The sequence below is a fragment of the Neophocaena asiaeorientalis genome, unplaced genomic scaffold (genome assembly GCF_003031525.2).
Source record: "Neophocaena asiaeorientalis asiaeorientalis breed wild unplaced genomic scaffold, Neophocaena_asiaeorientalis_V1.1 scaffold25, whole genome shotgun sequence".
Taxonomy (NCBI): Eukaryota; Metazoa; Chordata; class Mammalia; order Artiodactyla; family Phocoenidae; genus Neophocaena; species Neophocaena asiaeorientalis.
This window is the reverse complement of record NW_020172492.1, coordinates 5713378-5736533: the sequence shown is the minus strand read 5'-3', so window position 1 is coordinate 5736533 and position 23156 is coordinate 5713378. Positions and strand designations below refer to the sequence as shown.

At 33.4% G+C, this 23156-nt stretch overlaps 1 protein-coding gene across 1 annotated transcript in view; it reads right to left on the bottom strand.

Annotated features, from left to right (window-relative positions):
• The window catches only part of BRINP3 (BMP/retinoic acid inducible neural specific 3), a 412691-nt gene that overhangs the window by 133482 nt on the left and 256053 nt on the right, over positions 1-23156 (bottom strand). The window contains exons 5-6 of the mRNA XM_024738208.1: positions 15479-15584; positions 8773-9009 (exon numbers count right to left, since the gene is read on the bottom strand). Coding sequence (XP_024593976.1) covers positions 8773-9009; positions 15479-15584 — 343 coding nt within the window. The remainder of the gene's footprint in view (positions 1-8772; positions 9010-15478; positions 15585-23156) is intronic.

The window sequence follows — 23156 nt, the reverse complement described above, 5'->3', positions numbered from 1 at the left end:
TTACAGCAAAGTAGGGTCACTCCTCCAGTTAAATATGAATCAGCTAAATACACTGGATACCAATTGGAACAAATAATTAAATATAAACATTTTCAATCTTAAAGACAGTTTCAGAGATATCATGCAAAAAAACAGATTTGTCCTGTAAATCATTGTTGTCCTAACATTAACACAACTGAACCGGTATGGTAAGAGTCTGGTTTTTAAACCTAAGCTGGCAACCCAAATATGAGTTAAGATTAAAACGTCTGATTTTATCACTAGTACTAGCTTTTAAGTAGTAGTTCAAAACCTCTGGACATTGAATATTTCTGACTAATTTTTGACCAATTTACTACAAATTTAGGCATACAATATGTAGCAAACTTTAAAAATATTGATTCATTCAATTTTTCTGAGATTATGTTCTTCAGATTATTTAGATGTCAAAATTCTTGTTCTTATTTTTAAATTTTTAATTAAATTATGATATAAATACAGTAAAATGCACATAAGTATAAACCCAGAGAATTTTCAGAAACCCAACATATTACAGTAGCCAGCCTATGGAGCAAGGAATCTTGAGTTTTTAACACCAAATGAGACACCCAGACCCTTATCCATCACATCAGCCCTTGCCTCAGCAAAGGCACCATATTCCTGATTTGGAATAGCACAGCCCAACTTTGCCCGTTTTTATACTTAATATAAATGGAATCACTTTATATATATATATATATATATATATATATATATATATATATATATATATATATATATATATATATATATATATATATATATATATATATATATATATATATATATATATATATATATATATATATATATATATATATATATACACACATACACACACACACATATATACACTATATAGTATGTATACACACTGTATATAAATATATATAGTATAGTATATATATATATACACTATATATATATTTCAATATGATTTCTTTTGTCCAATTTGATGTTTGAGAGATTTATTCTTATCATTCTGGATGGATAGTTCATTCCCTTTGCTTTATAGAATTCCATTGTGTAAATAGACCACAATTTTTTACTCTATCTTTGTGGACGAGAATTTGGTAGTTTCCACTTTAAGAGTGTTAAGAATAATGCTACTGTGAACATTCTTGTACATTTTTGTATATTTGTTGTTGCAAATATTTCTTTTGGGTTTTCTATCTAGGAACGAAATTGCTGGGTCATAGGATATGATACATTTGCCTTTGGTAGATGTTGCCAAATATTTTTTCCAAAGAGAAAAAATATTAATTACACACACCCACCGTTATTATGTGAGAGTTCCAGTTGTTTTAAGTTTTCACTTATTTTCTCTGTCTCTCCTTCCTTCCCTCCCTCTCTCCCCTCCTTCTTTCCTTTTCTTGTCTTTTTGCAATTTTAGCCATTCTGGTAGATGTGTAGTGATATCATATGACAGCTTTATGGTTTTATTTACCTTTTTCTGATGACTAATGCCATTGAACACTTTGTCATATGATTCTTATCATTTGAAGTTCCTCTTTTGCAAGGTGTTGAAATAGTTTGACTATTTCTTTATTGCTTTGTCTGTATTTTTCTTATTGATTAGAAGGAGTTCTGTATATATTCTCCATAGGAGTTCTTTGGTTGACAAATGTATTGCAAATATATTCTAATGGTGTCTTTTGATTATAGAAGTTTTAAATTTTGTTGTATTCAAATTTATTTTTTTGTCTTTTACATTTAGTATGGAAATTCTGTTCATAACATTTTTGCTTATTCAGGAAGATCTTCTCCTATGCTCTCCTCTCAAGCTTTTATATTTCTTTCTATCTTTTCGTATTTAGATCAGCAATCAATCTGGGATTGAATTTTCTGGTGTGATAAGCAAAGATTCATTTTCTTTATGCATAGACGTCCAAATGACCCAGTATTATGGAAAATACTGTTTTTTTCCTCTGCACTGCAGGGTCACCTTAAACGTAAATCAGAAGGCCATATATATGTAGATCTTTTTCTGGACACTCTTCTCTTCCATTGGTCAGTATGTCTATTCTTAATTTCCCACAATTTATAAGCTTTAAGTATCTAATAGTCTCCCAGATTTATTCTATTTAAGATTGTCTTGGCTATACTAAGTCTACTGTATTTCTATATAAACTCTAGAATCAGCTTGCCAATTTCTGGCATGGGGGGAGAATTATAAGACGTTTTATTAGAAATGTGTTGAATAGATTATTTGGGGAAGACTTGACATCTTTACATTTTGAGTCTTTTGATCCAAGAACATGATATGGTCCTCTACTTAGGTCTTCCATTTTTTTTCTCAGATATATTTTGTCTTTTTCAGTGTGGATATTTTTACATCTCTAAAAAGTGCTGTTTTGTTAGATTTATTTCAAGATATCTGATATTTTTGTGTTACTCTTGTAAATGGTATCACCTTTAACAATTTCATTTTAAATTTGTGGTATACGGCTGTACAAATTACTTTGTATGATCTTTTATGCTGTGAACTTGCTAAATTCACTTATTTATTCAAAACAGTTTATCTTTTGAATTTTCTATGTACAAAATCATATTATATTTGAATCTGATAATTTTATTCTTCCTTTCCAATACTTATGCCTTTATTCCTTTTTTTCTTGCCTAACTACACTAACTAGAACTTTGTGTACATTTTTCAATAAAAGTGGTGAGAATGGACATTGGTATCTCATTCCTGCTCTAAGGGGGAAACTGTCCAAATTTTCACCATTATACATGAAGTTTTTGTAGAAATTGTTGAAATATGGAGGGTTCCAGAATTCCAAATTTGTTCAAAGATTTTTTTAAAAATCATGAATAAGTGTTTTTTTCCCTGAATTTTGTGAAATGTTCAAATGATCCTATTCTATTTCTCGTTTGTGATGAAATCTGATATTTTGAAACAAATTAATCTTGAATCTTGAATAAATCTTCCCTGATATTCAATTTGTTTATTCTTTCATATATTAAATAAGCATGTTAAAATGTCACACTATGATTCTGTATGTGTTTTTTGTTCCTTTTAGTTCTGTCAATTTATCTTCATGGTTTTTGGGACTCTGCTTTTAAGTATTGACCAAGACAGCCTGAACATTCGCCACAGCTTCACTAAAGTTTAAACAGGTTTCTTCCCTGACTTCCCTTTTCTTTAGAGAACTTGCAATTGTAAAGCATTTCTTTGTCCCTTAAAGAAGTAAATCTTCTTCAAACAAGATAATGTCATTCTCAAGGATCTAGGAGTCATCCCTTTGACTTGGAATCATCAAAGGAAAAGGAGATAGTATGCTTTTCTCCCAGTCTCTGTGGAAAAGTAGGAGACCAACCTCAATAAGGCACAATTAGCAAATACAGATGGCCTAATCAGGTGGTCCACCCTCTACTAAAATACCAATGGGTCAATGATGAAATCCAAGGGAAAATTAAAAAATACCTTGAGACAAATGACAACGAAAATAGAACCATACAAAATCTATGGGATGCAGCAAAAACAGTTCTTAGAGAGAAGTTCATAGCAATACAGGTCTTCCTCAAAAAACAAGAAAAATCTCAAAGAACCTAACCTACCACCTGAAAGAATTAGAAAAAGAAGAACAAACAAAACTTAAAGTTAGCAGAAGGAAGGAAATACAAAAGATCGAAGAGGAAATGAACAAAATAGAGATTAGAGAAACAACAGAAAAAAATCAATAAAACCAAGAGTTGGGTCTTTGAAAGGGTAAACAAAATTGACAAACCTCTGGCCAGGCTCACCAAGAAGAAAAGAGGGAAGACCCAAATAAACAAAATAAGAAATGAAAAAGGAGAAGTTACAACTGATACTGCAGAAGTGTCGACCATTCTCCCTGCTACTGTCCTCTGGTACTTTTCCATGAGCTAATCCCAAATTTTAAAAATTCTCCTGTCCTTTGTATCAGAGGAGTTGAGTTCAATCTTCCTTCCCTATTGTAAGTCTCTATCCTTTATTACAAGAGTCTTTAGCAGTCTTACTTGCCCGTTTAACTGGTGTGGTGTAATTTTTATTTTGCAGTTCATATAAATTAATAATTATGATATTGATTCCTGTTGGATTGACTACTTTATTATTATGAAATATTTTTTAATCTCAATTAATGTATCTTGCTTTCAAATTTACCTTAGTATTTTTTGGCTAGTGTTTACATATTTCTCCACCATTCAACCTCAGTTTATCTATGTCTTTATCAGGTCTCTAGTAAACAGCAAATAGTCTTTTATTTATTTTTATTATTATTAATCACCAGTCCTACAATATCAGTCTTTTATTTAGACTATTTAGTGTAATAAGAAAATAGAATATTTAATATAATAAATATTACAGTGGAATTAATCTGACCCAACACATTTATTGTAAAGACAATCCAAACCTTCCTCTTTCCGCTGCATTGATCTATTTGACCCAGATGATTTTTCTCCTGTTTTCTACTTTATTTTCTTATTATGGAGTGATCAAATAATTTTTATCGTATTTTATTTTCTTGACTATAATTAAACATTCTTATTTTAGTAGATATTCCAGAGATTATATTATTCTTGATTTATTTCACTCTAATGCAAATTACATCTCTTAGCTCATCCTCAACAATGCCAGTACGTTGGGAGACTTCGAATATTAACACTTTCCATTCACCACCCATTATAACACTATTATCAAATATTAGAATTCTACATATATTTTATGTTCACATCACCTCATAATTATTATTTTGTAAGGTTGATATTCACTTATATTTACTCATGTATATTTGCCATCTCTAGAATTCCTCTTCCCCTCTACATCTATGTTTTCATGTAGCATTTCTTGTCGGAACACATCTTTATTTTCACCTTCATTTTTGAAACTCTTGTGGAACGTTACATAATTCTAGATTGACTGTTATTTTCTTTAGCACTTTAAATATGTCAAAAATCTGTTTTTGTTTTTGTTTTGATAAGTCAGGCTCGTTACGAGTCCAATGAAAGTAATGTCTTTTTTCTCTATGTTAGAAGAATTTTTTTCTGTCTTTTTTCCAACAGATTTACTATGATACACTTATCTGTGGTTTTCTTTGTATTAATCATTCTTTGTGTTTGCTGTGATTTTTGAATCTGTAGTTTGAATTTGGAAGTTTTCAGTTGAAAAAAATTTCATGCATATCTCACATGCTTGCCATGCATCTATCCAATATTTCGTTGTTGCTTTTCTCACTGCTTCCATTTCTATCTATTCCATTAACCTCTCTTACTGTTCACTAATCCTGTTCCCCACTATGCCAAGACTCCTATGAAAACAAAATTCTGAGTTATTTATTTCAGATACTGCATTTTTATGTTTTAGAAGGTCCTTCAGTCCAGTTGTATAGATTCCAAATCTCTGGTGAACTTTTCAATATCTCCATCTACTTTATCCTTCCTTTCCTTTCATTTTTTGAGCATTTAAATAATAATTATCTGAAAATTGTTCCTGTTAATTTCAATATCTGGATCATCTTACATCTGTTACCTGGTTTCTTTTTGATATTAGCCATAAGGTCTTATCTGCTCACATATGTTGTAAATTAGAGTTTTATGCTCATCATAAATAAAAAAAAAATTGCAGAGATTTTAGAAAATGTTTTCCTCCTCAAGACGTCACTCTCTTCGTATGTAACAGACACTATAGGGAGTTGATCCTAAAAAAATCAGGATATGAGCTATATCAGTGTGGGGTTATGCTTGTAGAGAACTCAGTCTGGCTCTGACTCTCCCCTGTTCTTAGGGTATGGCCCTGCAGAACTTTCAGTTAAGGACCTGGTGAGTGTTTGCTACTTCAGGCCTGTAACACTGCAGAAGACTCAATGCTATCATTCAGAGGTTTTCAGTTTATCTCTTTAGGAACATCCGCCATGGGTTAAGGCAAATGTCTTAAAGAGAAGACTGGTCATATACTTAAAACTCCTAAGCCTCCAATTTTCTCACTTTAATCTACTATGACTGCCAAATTTTCTTCTGATTTCTCTGTCCTGGAATGCCAGCATTTTTCAGGGACTAGTCCTAGATTCTCAGCTTCTAACTCTGCCCTGAACTGATAAATCTGCCCCAGGGAAAAGCAGTTATAGAAACACAGTGTCACTTCCTCATTCCCTTGGGGGTTTTCCATCCTTCCCTGTTTTATTTTCAAGCTCTTCCCTCTAGAGAGATTTTATCTCTTAAGCACCTGAAGTCTGTGGTAAACTTCATTAAGTTTGAAAAGACTTTTGAATAGTTCTTTAGCATCCAGCACTATCTGAAATTCAGCAAATATCTTGTGGTAAAACTGAACTTCTTTAGGCTCACTGAGTCCAGAATTTTGTCATTCTAGTCTCCATAATCGCTAGAAGTGTGTTGATTTTTCTTTCTCCCATCAGCCACTCTCTGCCTGGGGAAATGCAGAGCCCTCAGGCTCTGTTCTCAGAATTAAATAAATTAATGAATAAAATGAAAGAAAGAAATAGAAACAAAGAAAGGAAGAAAGGAAGGAAACAAGCTATGGATCCCACACATCTCACGCCATGAATTTTAGTCAATTTAGTTGTTGTTACTTTTATGATCTATTATGTCTTTAAAAATATAATTTTAAAAATTATTCAACTTTTTAGTTACTATCAATAGAAGTATTGGACTACTTCAATCTACTACATTTCACCTGGAAACAAAAAACCCAATGCTCATTTGGTGATTTTTAAAAATATAGTCTCAAGGCAAAATAATAGGGGTGGCAATCCTATGTGAGTTCCACAAATATGGGGTTTCTGAGATTCCCTGGTATAACACATTATACATTATCTAAAAGTGTTGCATTTCATGATTATTTTTAACATCAGATGGTTCTACTTGAATATAACATATTAGATTTCCAATACATTACTTATGAGTATTCTATTGGAAAAACAAAAGAAGAATTTGAGGTTAGAAATAAATGCATTTCAACAATGTCAAGGAGATATGACTTTTTGATTCCTAGACAGTTTTTGCTATTTGTATAGAGAGAAATATTACCCTAATAGAGGAGGATTATATATTATACACTATTTTGATCAAAATATATCTTAACAAAATCTAAATCTATTAACTCTTTCTAAATCTATTTACCTACCCTTTTACTTTATAATTTGGTGGTTCTACTACACAAAAAGACGAGGGTTTGTTGAAACCATCAATTGTGGTTTTTCTTGTCTGATGTTAGCTGTGGGCTTGTCATATATGGCTTTTATTATGTTGAAATATGTTCCTTCTATGCTTAAATTAAGTGTTTTTATTGTGAATGTATGTTAATTTTCATTATCATTTTTAAGTGTGCTTGGTTAAATGAATCACTGGAAAAATTATGACATTCAAACATATACATCTGATCTCAGGGCGGTTAAAACCTCTCCTGTCACTTTGAAAGTTAGCCATGTCCAACACTTTTGACTAAATGCTACATAATTACACTCACCACATTCTGGGGATTTTTATTATTCTATTATCATGAATGATTATATATGTTGTTATCAATATTTTTCATTTCATGTTGAGGCATTCTTAACCTTTTATTAAAGTCCATTGCTTTATGAAATGAAGGCCATTACAGGTTACACAGTCCATAAGTAACAATATTGAAAACACAATTATGCACTCATAAAAATTCAGAAATAACAAAAACAAACTGCACAAACATTAAGTCAAAAGTAATCTGAATTTGGTTTAAAAAGAAGTAGTTGAGTGAAAGTGTACGTGCATGAGATTCACTTTAATGTAAAAGAAAGTATAGAACATTCGCACTTTGGATCTTGCCTCACAAGTGAATCTCAGGGGCCATGTGAATAGTCCAGAGGGGTATCAGAGGTATTGGACTAAGAACGCGGTCTGCCATATCAATAAACAAGAAACAAAGGCTGTTGTGGCCATCAGCCATCAGCCACCTCAGCCACTACAGCCACCCTGTCGTGAGCCCTGAGGGAACTCAGGATGGAAACAAGATACCAGCTTTCAAGCTATCAGCCTCTGCAGCCAGCCTTGTATGGTGTGCCCTGAGGAGGCTGAGGATGACAAAGCACAGGATAGGTTTCTATCACCAGGATGGCACCTAAAGCCAGGATAGCACCTCAGCTATCTGGCCCCAGATAGCTGAGGTGCATAGCAAAGGAAAGAGTTCAATGAGCTTTGACTTTGCATTTTCCCATACCCAGAAAAGCACTAAATTCCTTAACTTGAGATACCTGGTTTTCCTTAATTAACAGTATCTTTTGATACTGTTCCCACTACCTGGACTCTATATAGGAGTCTTCCAAAACTCCTATATATCCTGGCTCCTCCTTTACCTCTTTGGAGCCCTCCCTCAGAGCGATCTGAGAGTCCTGTCCCCTGGGCTTGAAGTGCTCAGAAAATTCGCCCAATAAAACATAAATACGTAATTCTCAACTTCTAGGTTGCACATTTCTTTTCAGTCAACAATTTAAATTCTTATATTGAGAAAGGAAAGGACTTTCTTCATTAAATGACTAATAAATCAGCTCAAGAGCAGGCTAGGTTCTAGTGCCAATAGTACACAGCAATACACAAAGTACCATATAGCCTTTCAGTAAAATACTGAATAACCGACAATGAAAGCAATACACATGTCCATTTGAAAGAATAATAAGGATAAATTGAATAAAATCCTCCAAGTATGTAATAGTTTCTCCCCAAAGGGTAAAACAGTCTTCTCAATATGGCAATTTTTTGGGCAAAGTTTAGAAGTGTTAGATAAAATATATGTCTTACCTGATTCCTCAAAGTCGATGTTGTAGGATTTCCAGGTTTCAGTTATGCGAAGAAGATTCTCCTCCATGGCTTGAATATCCATGGAGGGGCAGTTGCATTCTGGAAATCTGGGACCACACTGACACCAGCAGTCATTGTCCTTGCAGATAAACTCTCCCTCTGAATTGCAAGCAATGTAGCTCAAAGCTGCTTGTACAAAACGCTCCTGAAGGTAGTCTGGAAGGAGTACTTGCAGCCCTTAAAGAACAAACCAAAACAGTAAGTTTACTCTGATAAGGAAAAAAGCATAATACATATCTACATATTCAAAAAAAGTCAAAATTTGAGTATATTGTTATGTGTTTATGCATATTTTAAAACCATCATTAGAAAATTATCGAAGTCTGTAAAATTGCAAATATTTATAATTCTTTTTAATATATACTGACTCCATGAACTGTTCAAGAATCCCGGAAACTGGGACTTCCCTGGTGGTCCAGTGGTAAAAAATCTGCCTTCCAATGCAAGGGACACAGGCTTGATCCTTGGTCCGGTAACTAAGATCCCACATGCCGTGGGGCAACTAAGCCTGCATGCCACAACTACTGAGTTTGCGGCCTCAACGAGAGAGCCCATGTGCTGCAAACTACAGAGCCCATGCGCCCTGGAGGCTGCACACTGCACTAGAGAGAGAAAACCCTCACGCCACAACTAGAGAGAAGCCTGCGTGCCACAGTGAAGAGCCAGCCCACAGTGAAAAGATCCCACACGCCTCAATGAAGACACCGCATGCCACAAATAAGACCCGATGCAGCCAAAATTAATAAATAAAAAAAATAAATTTTTAAAAAAAGAATCCTGAAAATTATAGAGGTGTTTAATATCTCAGACTATTTGATTTTGTTTTTTAAACTGATTTGATTGGCATTTGACTTAATTGATCAGAATATTTGGTTATTTTTATATAATGTAGCTAGAACCTATCTTCCCATACTTTTGTTTTTTGTTTTTTTTCTGGGGTATGCGGGCCTCTCACTGTTGTGGCCTCTCCCGTTGCGGAGCACAGGCTCCCGGACGCGCAGGCTCAGCAGCCATGTCTCACAGGCCCAGCCCTCCACGGCATGTGGGATCTTGCCGGACCGGGGCACGAACCTGTGTCCCCTGCATTGGTAGGCAGACTCTCAACCACTGAGCCACCAGGGAAGCCCCCCATACTTTTGAAAAGAGATGTATGCATTTATTTTACACTACTTGATTTCAAATAGTTTTCAATATTTTCATATACCTTTAGCTCATGTTTTATCATCTCACATCTACATAGATATCATAATACAAAGGGTTTGTGGCATCAGCAAAAGAGTTATGAAATGTTGCTATAATGCTTATCTCATGCCACTAACAACACATAACTTTATATGAGTTTAGTTTTCATATGATCACTTAGATTGACTACAGGGAAACTATTAGACTGATTTAATTATTTCACAGTTTATTTCCTTGTCATGTATTAAGACAGCCTTAGTGATACAGTTTATTTCTTTTCTACAAGCAAGTTTAGTAAATTTGCTAACTCTTAAGAAAATATAAAAAATGAAAGTAAGGCTATAAAATTAACATTTGGAGATCTCTACTAGTTTTATATTTTAGCATTTCTTGCTATGGAGAAAAATCTAATCAAAAGGGTAAATATTCAATGTAATAAAATAAACATAAAAGTAAGGGAAAACTTAGTCAATACCTAATTGCTATTTACTACAAAATTTGATTTTTACAACTTTTACCTGTCTCCTTTCTAACAAAAACAAAAAACACTATTTTTTGATACAACCATCATCTATGAGATTAATTCAACTAAAATCGTGAATTAGCATTTAGGAAAAAATTCTACTTTGTAAATATCTTGGCAATTATACCTATCTCATTCTTTCAGATTAATTCTCCCATAGGTGGGTCAGGAAAAGTACTTTTAGCACTTATATATTTACTTTATTGTTCATTTTAATTTTACCTCAAATAAATAACATTTATGGAATGCCTTCCATTTGGAAGAGACGTTCTAGGCAAAGTACAAATATGAAGATGACCGAAACATATCCCTGCCCTAAAGGTACTTGCAATACACTTAGGAAAAATAAAAGAAGTAATATAATATGTAATATTAGAAGTATGTAATAATATTATACAATAGTACTTAATAACTGCTAGAGTTGGGTTACAGATATTTCACTAGGTATGATTAATTTTTCCATAAAAAAGGTAGACTGGAACAGTATTTGACACGTGGATATGCTTCAACATTAAGAGAGGTTTTTTTGTGGCATAGAATAATACATTAACAACATCACACACAAATGAACTGTGGAATATATTTTTTTAAATAGCAACTAGCAGTATTGTTTTAATACATATACAGTATAAGAATGCAATGAGTGAGTTGCTTAGAAAAATAAGAGTAATGTTATTGGGGTTCCCATAACAGGGTGAAGTATATGGAATTAATTCATTTGTATTTAAATGATGTTTAACAATGAAGATACTCTGAGTGGTACATTATTTCGATATAGAAGATATAAAGGAAAAAGATCAGTTTAGACGGAAGACTAAAAAATATCTAAACTAAGAAAATGGTGATCAAAAGGCAGTTTAGGAGACAGGAGAAGAGGAGTTAGAATCTACTAGACACTACTTTATTTGATGTAAGGCAGGTGAAATATGTCAAATGACCTGAAGGAATACAATAATAAAGCTAGAAATATTCTTAAATGATTAGTCCTGTGGGTCACCAAAGTACTGTATAGTTGAGAAATATCTAGTGATTGCTTCTGACAATTCTGCCATTCAGTGTTAAAAACAAAGTCAGAGTCTCTGTTAATATGACTCAGGAGTCCAAATATACTTATTTTAATATTGCATGTTTTAACATCTCAGGTAACTGTAAGACTATGGACCAGATATATGGAACCCGCTGATTATGTCAACCTTAGTTTTATAAAAAAGCACCCCCCAAAACAAAAAGAAATTCAAAGAATTTATGTTACATTTAAAATGTCTTAAACAAAGTCATAATTGTCCTAATTTTCAGTCTGTAAAAATGATAGTGCCTTTGCAGAAATAGAGAAGGCTGGAAAAGTAATTTGAGGAAGAATGATTGGTGGCAAGAAACGATGAGTTCAGTTTTAGACATGCAAGGATTTCTGCTGTATTATCTGTCTTATCTATCTATCTATCTATCTATATCTATCATCTATGTATTTATCTATCTCTAAAGAAAGGAAACTGACATTCTGTAAAACCCGCACTAAAAATAACAAAGATTTTTTGGAAAAGAGCTCTACAGACAGACCACTCAAAATTTTATAATTTTATAACTAGACCACTAACATAAACAATAACTGATACCTAGAGAGAAAACTTGAACTGCCTTGGTAGACAACTCAGAGGGACTGGGGGCTGTCCTATAGACCTTTTTTTTTTTTTTTTTTTAGGTACAGAAACAATAGAGTACAAAATACTGATAAGTGAATTGATAGAGCTAGACTTTATGGGGTTTTTTTTGCTAGAAATATAAATTAATATAAATTATTTCAATATAAATTATTTACTTTCCTTTAAATTTTATATGTGTAAAGCTTTGAGAAAATTTGTTCCAACATATCAATAAACAATAGGAAAGAAAAAATATTTTTAAGCAATATCATCAGATTTTTATTACAAGCAAAAGATAATTGCATGGTGTCCCATCTTTAAAAGTTACATTAAATCTTCTATTTGATAATAATGCCATCCTTTGCCAATTTCGATGAAATAAAACATTAGGAACTAACTGATCCGGAAAAGTATTTGTTACCTAGTCTTATGCATCATTCAGTTTCTGGGAATTTTCCTAAAAAGTTACTGCCAAGATTTTATAACTTTTAATTACTACTGTTACCCTTTCACTCATATGTACCTTGCTTGATATGTTAAATTCATAAGGGGTTGAGGAAATTGGAATATCATTAATTTCAATATGTATTTGCTCACACTTCTTATGAATTACTTTTTTTTATGATTTAAATATATTTTATTAACAATTTGGAGTTGTAGATATGGATATTTCAGTTTTGTTTTTTTTTAATGTCTGTTCTGTACCCTAACTGGCAAAGTCAGACAGACAAGCAGATAAATCCAGCTTACTCACTGCCAGAAAACATTTCATTTCATTTGTTTTCAGTCAAAATCAGTGTGTTAATGTGTAATGCATCTCTCTGACATCTCATTTATGAATGTCAATTCCAATGTTAAGTCATGGAATTCTTTCTGAATTTGTTGCCTAATGCTGTAGCTTCAATAATTCTTACTGATGCTTTCTTTGCTCTGATAAAATTCTACTTCAGGAGTAATTCTTCTTCTTCTACAAGAGTAGAGTTTTGGAAGAAGAAGGTCAATACTGAAAAACTCTTATAATTCTAGATTCCTCTCAATAATAGAGCTGAATTCAGAAGATCTCCAAATGGGTCAAAGACTGATTCTAATGCTTTACCTTGTGCTTACAAACAAAACAGGAGACACTAACTCTCTCTTTCTCTCTCTCTTTCTTTCTCTCTCTGTATATATATATACACACATATATATGTATATATATATATACGCGCACACACACAATATGTCATCTATGTCTATATCCATCTATCCATAAAACCAACCAACTTACTATATAACTATATAACTAACTATGAAAGACACAAAGACCTCTGGTGGTACCTTAATAAAAGATTCTTCAGAGACACAAGTTTTTCCAATTGCCACATATAGTGATCCAGAGTTGTTTATACCCTTTAAAGAAATGTACATTGGTAAGTTTATTCCAGAATTTGTGAGCGCTTTGCATTCTTTTTCAAAGTGGAGAAAAGCTACTTTTAAAGGTAGATTGAAAGGTGAATCAACCTGATACTTGTACTGTAAGTACAGACGAAATTTAAGAAAGAGTACAAGGGGAATTGAGGGTCTCAATATTGATTTCCTAATGTTATGTTTGGAAGGATCTTTGTTCATTGGGGTACAAATATAGTTGCAATAGACAACTGAAAATATAGGCCTAGCTGATAAAAAAGGTGAAAGAGATGCAGATTTCTGCCTTACAAAAATTGAGGAGAGTAGAAATAGTAGTTATATAAGGAGTATTGATTCATTTATTCCTTGTGTTAATTTTTCTTCAAAGAAGATTGGAAGATGAAGTTTTGTGTTTATAATATAATATTTTTAAAACTGAACACAGTGATTCACAAAGAGTAAAAATCAATAAATAGTGTTAATAAATAAAATTTAATAATAAATTAATTGAAATAAACATATTTGATATAAACATTCTTTGTCTTTTTCTATTAAAGTTAATACTCTGATGGAAAGTTAATACACACATTTAAAAAGGAGCGACTAGTAGAGAATTACAAGTAATATTGATAGATTGGGTTTCTATTTAAATTAGAGAAAATATTTCAATAACTGTAAATCTAAAATTGACAATGATAAATTGGATAGCATTTAAAGTTTAAAAATGTTAAGTGCTTTCTTTGTGATTTTTATACAATTTAAAATGAATGAAATTCATTTATTATTTAGGGTAAATTTAAATCGCCTGATGCCATTACATTTTCTAGATGGAAAAGTTGAGGAAAAATGGCATATTTCTGAAACTTTTAAGCATTTTTATGTAAAACTGAATAATGTAAATACAGATCTAACCTCTGCAATTAAAAAAGGTAGACTAGAAAGAACAACTCAGAACTACCCCTTTGATCAGTCAACTTAATTTAGATGATCTGTCATCACAAAGACATTTCTGAACTTATTCAACTAGTACGTGTTTAAACATGTGGATTCATAACCTTTCCCTGCCTGTATGAATGAGTGATATACACATCCTTATAACCAGTTAGGATAATATGTATTTGTTAAAATTATTATTTTAAAAAGTCCTCTATTGAATTATCTCACAAAATACAGTAACAGAAAGATGATAAATTACCTTTATCACATAATGTATCTCTATACATGAAATAATGCAAGTATAAGTATTTTGTTAATATATTCTTAAGTATATTTCTGTTTGTCAGAAGAGAAATGAAGCCTTAATGATCATATTAGGTTATATTTAAAATGTCAAACGTTCACATCACAGTATGAATAAATATGGTTACGATTTTTATCAGAATCTATAAGGAAGAAGTCAAAGCTCGGGAGATCTGGGACTTCCCTGGTGGCACAGTGATTAAGAATCCGCCTGCCAATGCTGGGGACACGGGTTCGATCCCTGGTCCGGGAAGATAAAAAAAAAAAATAAAAAAAAAAAAAAAAAAAAAAAAAAAAGCTCGGGAGATCTATGGAAAAACTGCTGCTTACTGAGACAATGATTACTGTATGGAAGAAAAATATTATCACAATACATTTTCAATTGTTATTGGTTACTTAATTTAAGAAGTAAAGTGAATTCTGACATTCCCTTCATCTGGTCTAGAATGTTCATATCAGTTAAAAATTAGGAGATTAGCCTTTTATGAGAACTCTAAAAGCCTAGTACTGCACATACAGCTTGAAAGAAAGAAACAAACAAAGAGAGAGAGAGGGAGGGAGGGAGGGAGGGAGGGAAGGAGGGGGAGGAAGAAGGAAGGAAGAGAGAAGAAAGAAATCACAACTGGATAACTGTCATGCAGGCTCATAGAGAATTAATGAAATTTCACCTACATACCTTGCAACTGAATCTTATTCTCAGGACTCTGAACCAGAACAGAACTGACAGAATCTAGGTTGTCATAGTTACTGCAGCCAAGAGGACCTGTCCGTGTTTCTGTTACCTAAAGAACAAAACATCAACTTTATTTTATATACCAGACTTTACCGTGTTCTTTCCATTCAATGTAGTTGTCACACACTGATATTATACATCTGACAGTAAACATCACTAAAAGGTCTAGGATCTGATACACACCAACAGTACACCTAAGCACAGAGGAGACAAATGACGCCCTTTATCTTCAATTCCATTTCCTTCTCTTTGGCCAGTCATCCATCTTCAGAGAAAATAATGGAAGCCCTCTTTGGTCAACAACATCCTTCATATAAGCTCACTGATTTTACCCAAGATAAGACAGAGCATGCTTTTAGGTATAGAGCAAGTTAGACTCATATGAGAATTGTTTTTTGTTTGTTTATCTTTCCTCAATAAATCAAAACCATTTACCAGGCTACGGTCTAAAGACTGATATTATTATTGTATTCTTCTACTTAAAAATCTATAATTTCCCATTCTTTTATGGTGGTATCAATGTCTAAACTCTTCTGCTTGGCTTCCATCTGCCCCACTTCTCCCAGCAGGCAGGCGATCTTGCTGTCCAGTTGGACTTTGTTAATTCTATGCCTTTGCTTATACAACATCCTTCACCTTATCCCACCTTTCTCCTTTTGGACTAATTGGTTTTCTCTATCCTCAAGATCAACGTCATGTTCAAACACCCACACAAAGTAGTCCCTAATGATTTCCACTTGTATTACTTCACCATTTCTATAAAGTTATGGTTTGCAGTGCCCAACCTTAGCACTTAATTATGGAATCACATATTGAAGAGTAATTTTTTTCCCATGGGTGTCTTGGATGGATGGTGTCAGGAGATGATGAGGCATTTAATCAATTATGTCAGACTGGAAATTTGTCCTGAGGATATTTTTTTTTAAAACCAAACATTTTAAAGCAGAGGAGTATTGTAATCATTTTTGTGTTTTAAAAAGATATTCACAACAACCAGAATGGCTTGCAAAACATCATTCAGCTCATTTTATTTCACAGTTCACAGCCACATAATGGCTTCCCATCTAGCTCAGGGTAAAAGCCAGAGCCCTTTTTCATGGCTAAAAAGATGCCCTATTTTCCAGCTGCCTGTTACCTCTCTGAACTCATCTCTCTTCCACTTTTCCTCATTTACTCCACTCCAAGAACACTGGCTTCTTTGTTGTTCCCCAAACACATGCTAGGTATCCTCCTGCTTCATGATTTTTGACTTGCTGTTCCCGAACCTGGAATGTTCTTCCTTGAAATATTTCTAAGCTCACTTGTTCACTTTCTTCAAGTTTTTGTTCAAATGTCTCTCTCTCTGGACTTCTTGGACTAACCTATTTTAAATGAATATACCTTCCCATATTTCCCTCTCCCAACCATTATTTCCTTTGCTCCTTGCATTGTTCTATCTTTTCCACAGAGGTTTTCAGCTTCTAACATGCTGTATAATTTACTCACTTAACATGATTATGGTCAACACCTCTTATTAGAATGCAAGCTCCACAAGTGCAGAGAATATTGCCTATTTGTTTACTGAAGTATTCACGGAACATATTATGTTCTGGTATAAGCTCATAGGTATTAATATTAAGACAAAGAGAAGCGGAGAGTGTGAGGGGAAAACCAAACCAAGGAAGATGTTAAGGCCTTTATCAAGATGATGAAGGTCTGAATGGAGCAGTGGCAATATGATTTACCTGAAGAAGGATTTTGAAAAACAATTAGAATAGGCAAGATTATGAAACATTGAAAATGTACATGATGGGAGGAGGGAAATGCAACAGAAGTTTCTAGCGTAAGTGATAACATTAAGATATGAGGCAAAGAAGCTCCACTGTGAAGAGAATGTAAGGAAGCCTGGTTCTGATTATTTTGACTCTGAGTTGAATAACACTCTTAGTTGGAAACATCCAGTAGAAGAAGTGACAATGTAGATATATTTCTTAGAAGTTACGTCGAAGATGGGATTACTATTTTAGGAATCAAAAACTTATAGGTGATAGTCAAAGATAGGGCGATGGACACTTTAGCTCAGGTGCATGGAGGGAATGCATAATTGTATCATGACAACTCTACCACATTTTCTAAACAACGAACCCGTTGGAATAACCAAGATTGGCTATGAGCACACAGCAACAATTGGGACTGTGATTTACTCTTTCTCTAACACCACACTGACTGTGTAGTCCTCTACTGCTGTTCTCCAGTGGTGACACAGAATGTCCCTTATTTTGTTCAGGAAAATAATTTCTGATGTTGATATGTGTCACATACATGCATGTGCATGTATACGTGTATATGGTTAATATTAAATATAAATGATTAATCACAAATGAGTAAAAGGAAGATTAAGGCACCAAAGGAAATATTTAGAATTTAAGATCATTTAAATCTTCATCTTGTCCTATCAAGTAGCTTAACTATTTTCCCCCAACACACACAAATGTATACACACCACATTAATATAAAGAAATTCCAATGTTTGTCATTTTTAAGGAAGTTTTCTAAATAAAAGTGGCTTAAAGCACATACTCATTGACATAAGAGATCTTAGAAATTGGTATGCAATCTCCTGAACACTTAACCGTTGAAAGAGGATAAATAGTATTATTTTATCTCATTACAGACAGGCCCTTATATTCAGTTACTGTGTTCTTGAGAATAAATTCAGGAGATGTAAATAACAGTCTTATAAACTTAGAGGTTTGAATATCTCTATCTACCTCTATAACTATAGATCATTTTATTCCCTTACCTTTCACAGCATACAATTATAAAATATAGTATATCCTACTGATGACTTAATTTTGTTCTTTACCATTCACGGCTGACTTCACTGATCATTGTCTGATTTAATATAAAAATGCACAAACTCTAGCACATTCAATGATGCAAATCCATTTTTCCAATTGTATTATATTTTAAGAACCTTACATGTCAGCATTAATAAATGTGCCAATACTTATTTTATATGTTCAATACTAGTGAAAGGAATAAAAATGAAAAGAAAGTAATAAAAACTAGCTTATTGTACAAACAGTTCTATAGAGATGTTAACTCTACCAAAAAATGAATTGTATAGTTGTGCCACAAAGAGCTTGAACTTTTGTTCATCAGCTGACAGATGAACATCTGATTTTGGAGTCTCCATATATAATGTAACAAAGGAAGAGTTATTCAATAGCTAAACTTAAAAATGATTAAGGGCTTCCCTGGTGGTGCAGTGATTGGGAATCCGCCTGCCAATGCAGGGGCACAGGTTCAAGCCCTGGTCCGGGAAGATCCCACATGCCACGGAGCAGCTAAGCCCGTGAGCCACAACGACTGAGCCTGCGCTCTAGAGCCCACGAGCCACAACTACTGAAGCCCGCGTGCCTAGAGCCCGTGCTCCGCAACAACAGAAGCCACCGCAATGAGAAGCCCGCCACAGCAACGAAGAGTAGCCCTGGCTCGCCACAACTACAGAAAGCCTGCATGCAGCAAGCAAGACCCAATGCAGCCAAAAATAATAAATAAATGTTAATTAATTGATTAATTAACTTAAAAAATAACTCTAAAAAATGATTAACACTGACAATAACCCAGTACTGATAGCATTCAGTGTTTTGATAAATGACATATAGAATGAGAAAAAACATTTTTTTTCACTTATCTATTGGTGAGAAGATGTTGAAACAGGGAACACTGTTTTTAGGGTATAAAAATGATGTTCTTTCTGAGGTGTTACATTGATTTGTGGTTTTATCTGAATATTATGAGGAAAATTAATGTTCTTGGGGGGCTGGGAAATTGAAAAGGGGAGTGGAATGTACAGAAATGGAAGACATGGCTAGGCCAGCTGTGGAATGTAAATTCAAAACTTTTCAAAATGTATTTAGCACCAATTTGTCTTCAAAATGTAACAAATGTGCTCTTCTCTAATTGACCACTTATGTGAACTGTGTTTAAATATATTGTTAAAATTCAGAAAGGATATTAAAAGTATAGTAAATGGAAAAAAATGCCCATGTTTTCATTTCAACTTTTCCTATATTGTTTCTATTTCGTTTCATTAAACTGATGCCTATTATTTTCACAGTTGGAGTATTTTACAGAGAGTAAAAGAAAATAAATAATCTTCCTAATTCAAAGAGACGACTTGGAAGTAATTATGTAAACAATAATATAAATTCAACTTTATTTAGGTTAAAATAAAATGGTATAGATAATTCAGTTGGAAATAAAAAGTTTGTTATTTTTGATCAAATTTTCTGAGTCTTACACATTCTTAAGATAATATCATGCCACAACAATGCATTGGAGTTATAAAATTAATTCAGCAAGAATTAGTTGAAGAAAAACTATCTCAAGCAAAAAAATAAACTATCTCAAGGAAAAAAAAAGAAAAAAGTTAAAACAATGAAAAAAAAGTGGGACAAAAAAAGAGTAAACAAACAAAAACACATCACACTCCTAAAGGAAAATAGTACTACTAGTACTATAGTACTATTAGAGAGTCCATTGTCTTAAAATTAACACATTATATATATTTAAAATATTTCCAGTCAAAATCATAATCATGTTAAATAATTTGAAGAAAATAGACTTAAACGAGAATGCTCAGGTCACCATCATAACTCCACTGCTTACTAGAGAGGAACCGATCTAAGATTCAAGTTTCTGTCTGGTGAAATGGGTAAAATTTTCTTACAGTGTAAAGAGGTTGTGAAGAAAAATGAGATAATCCATGATACGTGCTTATCATGGGCCTGGACCACATTAATGATTTCATAGTAAATGTAAAATGTGTGTAAATGTTTACTATTAAAAGGCAGAGGCACAATAACTCTATGGTAAACTTACTGGAATCATTCATAGCCCACCTCTCAATTAAGGCTGTAAAATCCTATTATTTTTTCTGACATCAGTGCTGCATGTTAACATTTTTCTCTGTAGACAGAGAAAGGGTGCCTGTGTTTTAGAACATCCTAAATCAAACTAACCCTTAAATGAGGCTATGCACAAATTTTGTATGTCACATCGATAAGCAAATCAAGTACAATATAGTAAGAATAATCCACAACAAGACTGAATCAGAAATATTGGTATAGAAAAAACAATGGGTAGGTCAACTGCATAGAACAGAAAAGAACATGAACGGAAAAGAACAGCAACTACACTGAAAATAGAAAAAGTTTCCTTATCTCTAGTGTAAAAGACAATCAAGGAGTCTCTCAAAAAAGTATGCTTGTATGAGAAAATCTTTATCCACACTGAATGAAAAAAGTGAAAGAAAATGTATACGCACTTTGTAAAATTATACATGCACGCATATTATAAATAGCTCTGTGAACCTCCTATTGCTCTAAGCTTTTTTCAAAATGAAACAGTTTTAGTTCACCATTTTAACTGAACTGATTATTGTTTATCAACAACATAATAAAATGCATGATTGTATGAACAGTGTATCTCTTATTGCAAATCTGTAAATACACATTTTTTAAAGTTTATAATGTTCCTAGAAATTTTATCTGAAATCAAGAGGGAGAAATATTTTTACCTCCTAAAACTCAAAAAAGGACAGGAATGTGTCTATTCTCTATTACAATGACTTGTTATCTATAAACTATTTATTGATCATATGATAATACATATGGAATAGCAGGATTATCGTTTGTTCCAAAATATCATTTTTAATGACAAAATTAATAAATGTGCCTGTTGGAAATTCAAGCAATGAAATAAATTGAAAAGCCCAGAGGAACAACTACTTTCCCCTGATTATATATTTGTCCTCATCTTTTTATCAGACTTGAAAATGGTTAAAATTAGGAGCAACTGCTATTCATGGCCATCGTTTATTCACAGCACCAAATTTTCATGTGCTTACATTTTTACAGCCATTTTCTCCTTAAAAAATACTGCATTTAATTTGTTTCAAAATTATATTAGAGTATATTGAAACAGTTTTTGAATAATTTCATATCACCATTGATTATGTATATGAAATAATAGAATATTGCTAAGTACAATCTGGCTCATTTACAAAGAGTTATGTGCAGAGAGAGGATCTAGTGTCTCCCTTGTGGATTTGATTATCTCTTCTAGAGACCTACATCTTAGCTAGATAATACAAAAGAAATGCTAATATTTAAGATAGGATCTTGCCTATCCCATATTATAGTAAGAGAAATGCATTTACACAGGGGCAGTGAAATTGGTTACTGGTACCTACATCTGAATGAACTGCAGCACCAGATACTGTGGACCACATTCTTTTTTTTTAGTGTGGACCACATTCTTCCATATTTCATTCAAAAATGCCATACAGGTCTTCCCTGGTGGCGCAGTGGTTGAGAGTCCGCCTGCCGATGCAGGGGACACGGGTTTGTGCCCCAGTCCGGCTGGGCCTGCGTGTCTGGAGCCTGCGCGTCCGGAGCCTGTGCTCCGCAACAGGAGAGGCCACAACAGTGAGAGGCCCGCGTACCGCAAAAACAAACAAACAAAAAAAAAACAAACCATACAATATAGTACATTTCAAATGCCACTTCTTCCAGAAATAATCTTTAATCACCTAACACACTTAAACATTTTTTTTGTTAAGAATAAATTAGAGGACATCAACCATATTTGTCTCATATTGAACTTTCAATATCTTAACAAGTTTTCTCACTTAATATAAGAACTGGTAATTTTTTTCAAATAAAAATAAAGATATATTATTGTATAAATTTTTCCTCAAAAGTTATTCATTTTACTATCTCTTTCTTTATTAAAAAACCTCAGTTAGCATCATTGAAATCTAATAAGTGACTCATATCCAGAATATATGAAGAAATCTATAGGACTTCTGGTTTCCAGTTCTGCATATATGGAGGTTGGAAGTCACTACTCCCTCCTAACAACAAGTCAAACCCTAACAATAATAAAAACAGACTGAACAATCAACAACTCTTCTTGGACCTATCAGAGAAGGAAGCAAACTGCTACCCACAAGATTGGAAAGACAGGGAGTACAGGGAGTCACAGCTCAGAGCAGAAACTTGAGAGTTGAAACAAGTATGGAAATCAGTGCTAAGGTAAGAAAAACTGAACTTCCACTGACAAATGGCTACAGAGTAAGTGTGTGGAAAAGTCTGGGAGTTAAAAACTCCAGAGGGACCCAGTCATAAAAAGAGTCCTCATCATATTTTGAGATTTACCTCCAGGGGCTCAATCAGGTTCCTACAGTAAATATTAAAGAAAAGTCCCCTCTTGCTTCCCACAGTGCGAGGGGAAACGGAACAATTTTGAAATACTGTGGAGCACTCTGCTCTCCTCTGCCCTCAGGGGAAACTAGTTAACCAGAGCCTAACTGTGGGACTTTCTGAGCCTAACTGACCTAGGGGAAGGGGAATACCTAATTCCAGCCCACTTTACCCATCTTGTCCCACTCCAGGGGTGAGGAAGAAAAAAACTGAGAAACTCTCAAGAAGTTTACAGTCCAAAGGCATAGGCTCCATAAAAGACAGACCAAACTATAGGACCATGGAATGCTTCCCCTTCCCCACACCTCATCATCACATTACTAAAGGCCTGTTTATAGTAGCTCCTTTTACCCAGTACATCATGTCCA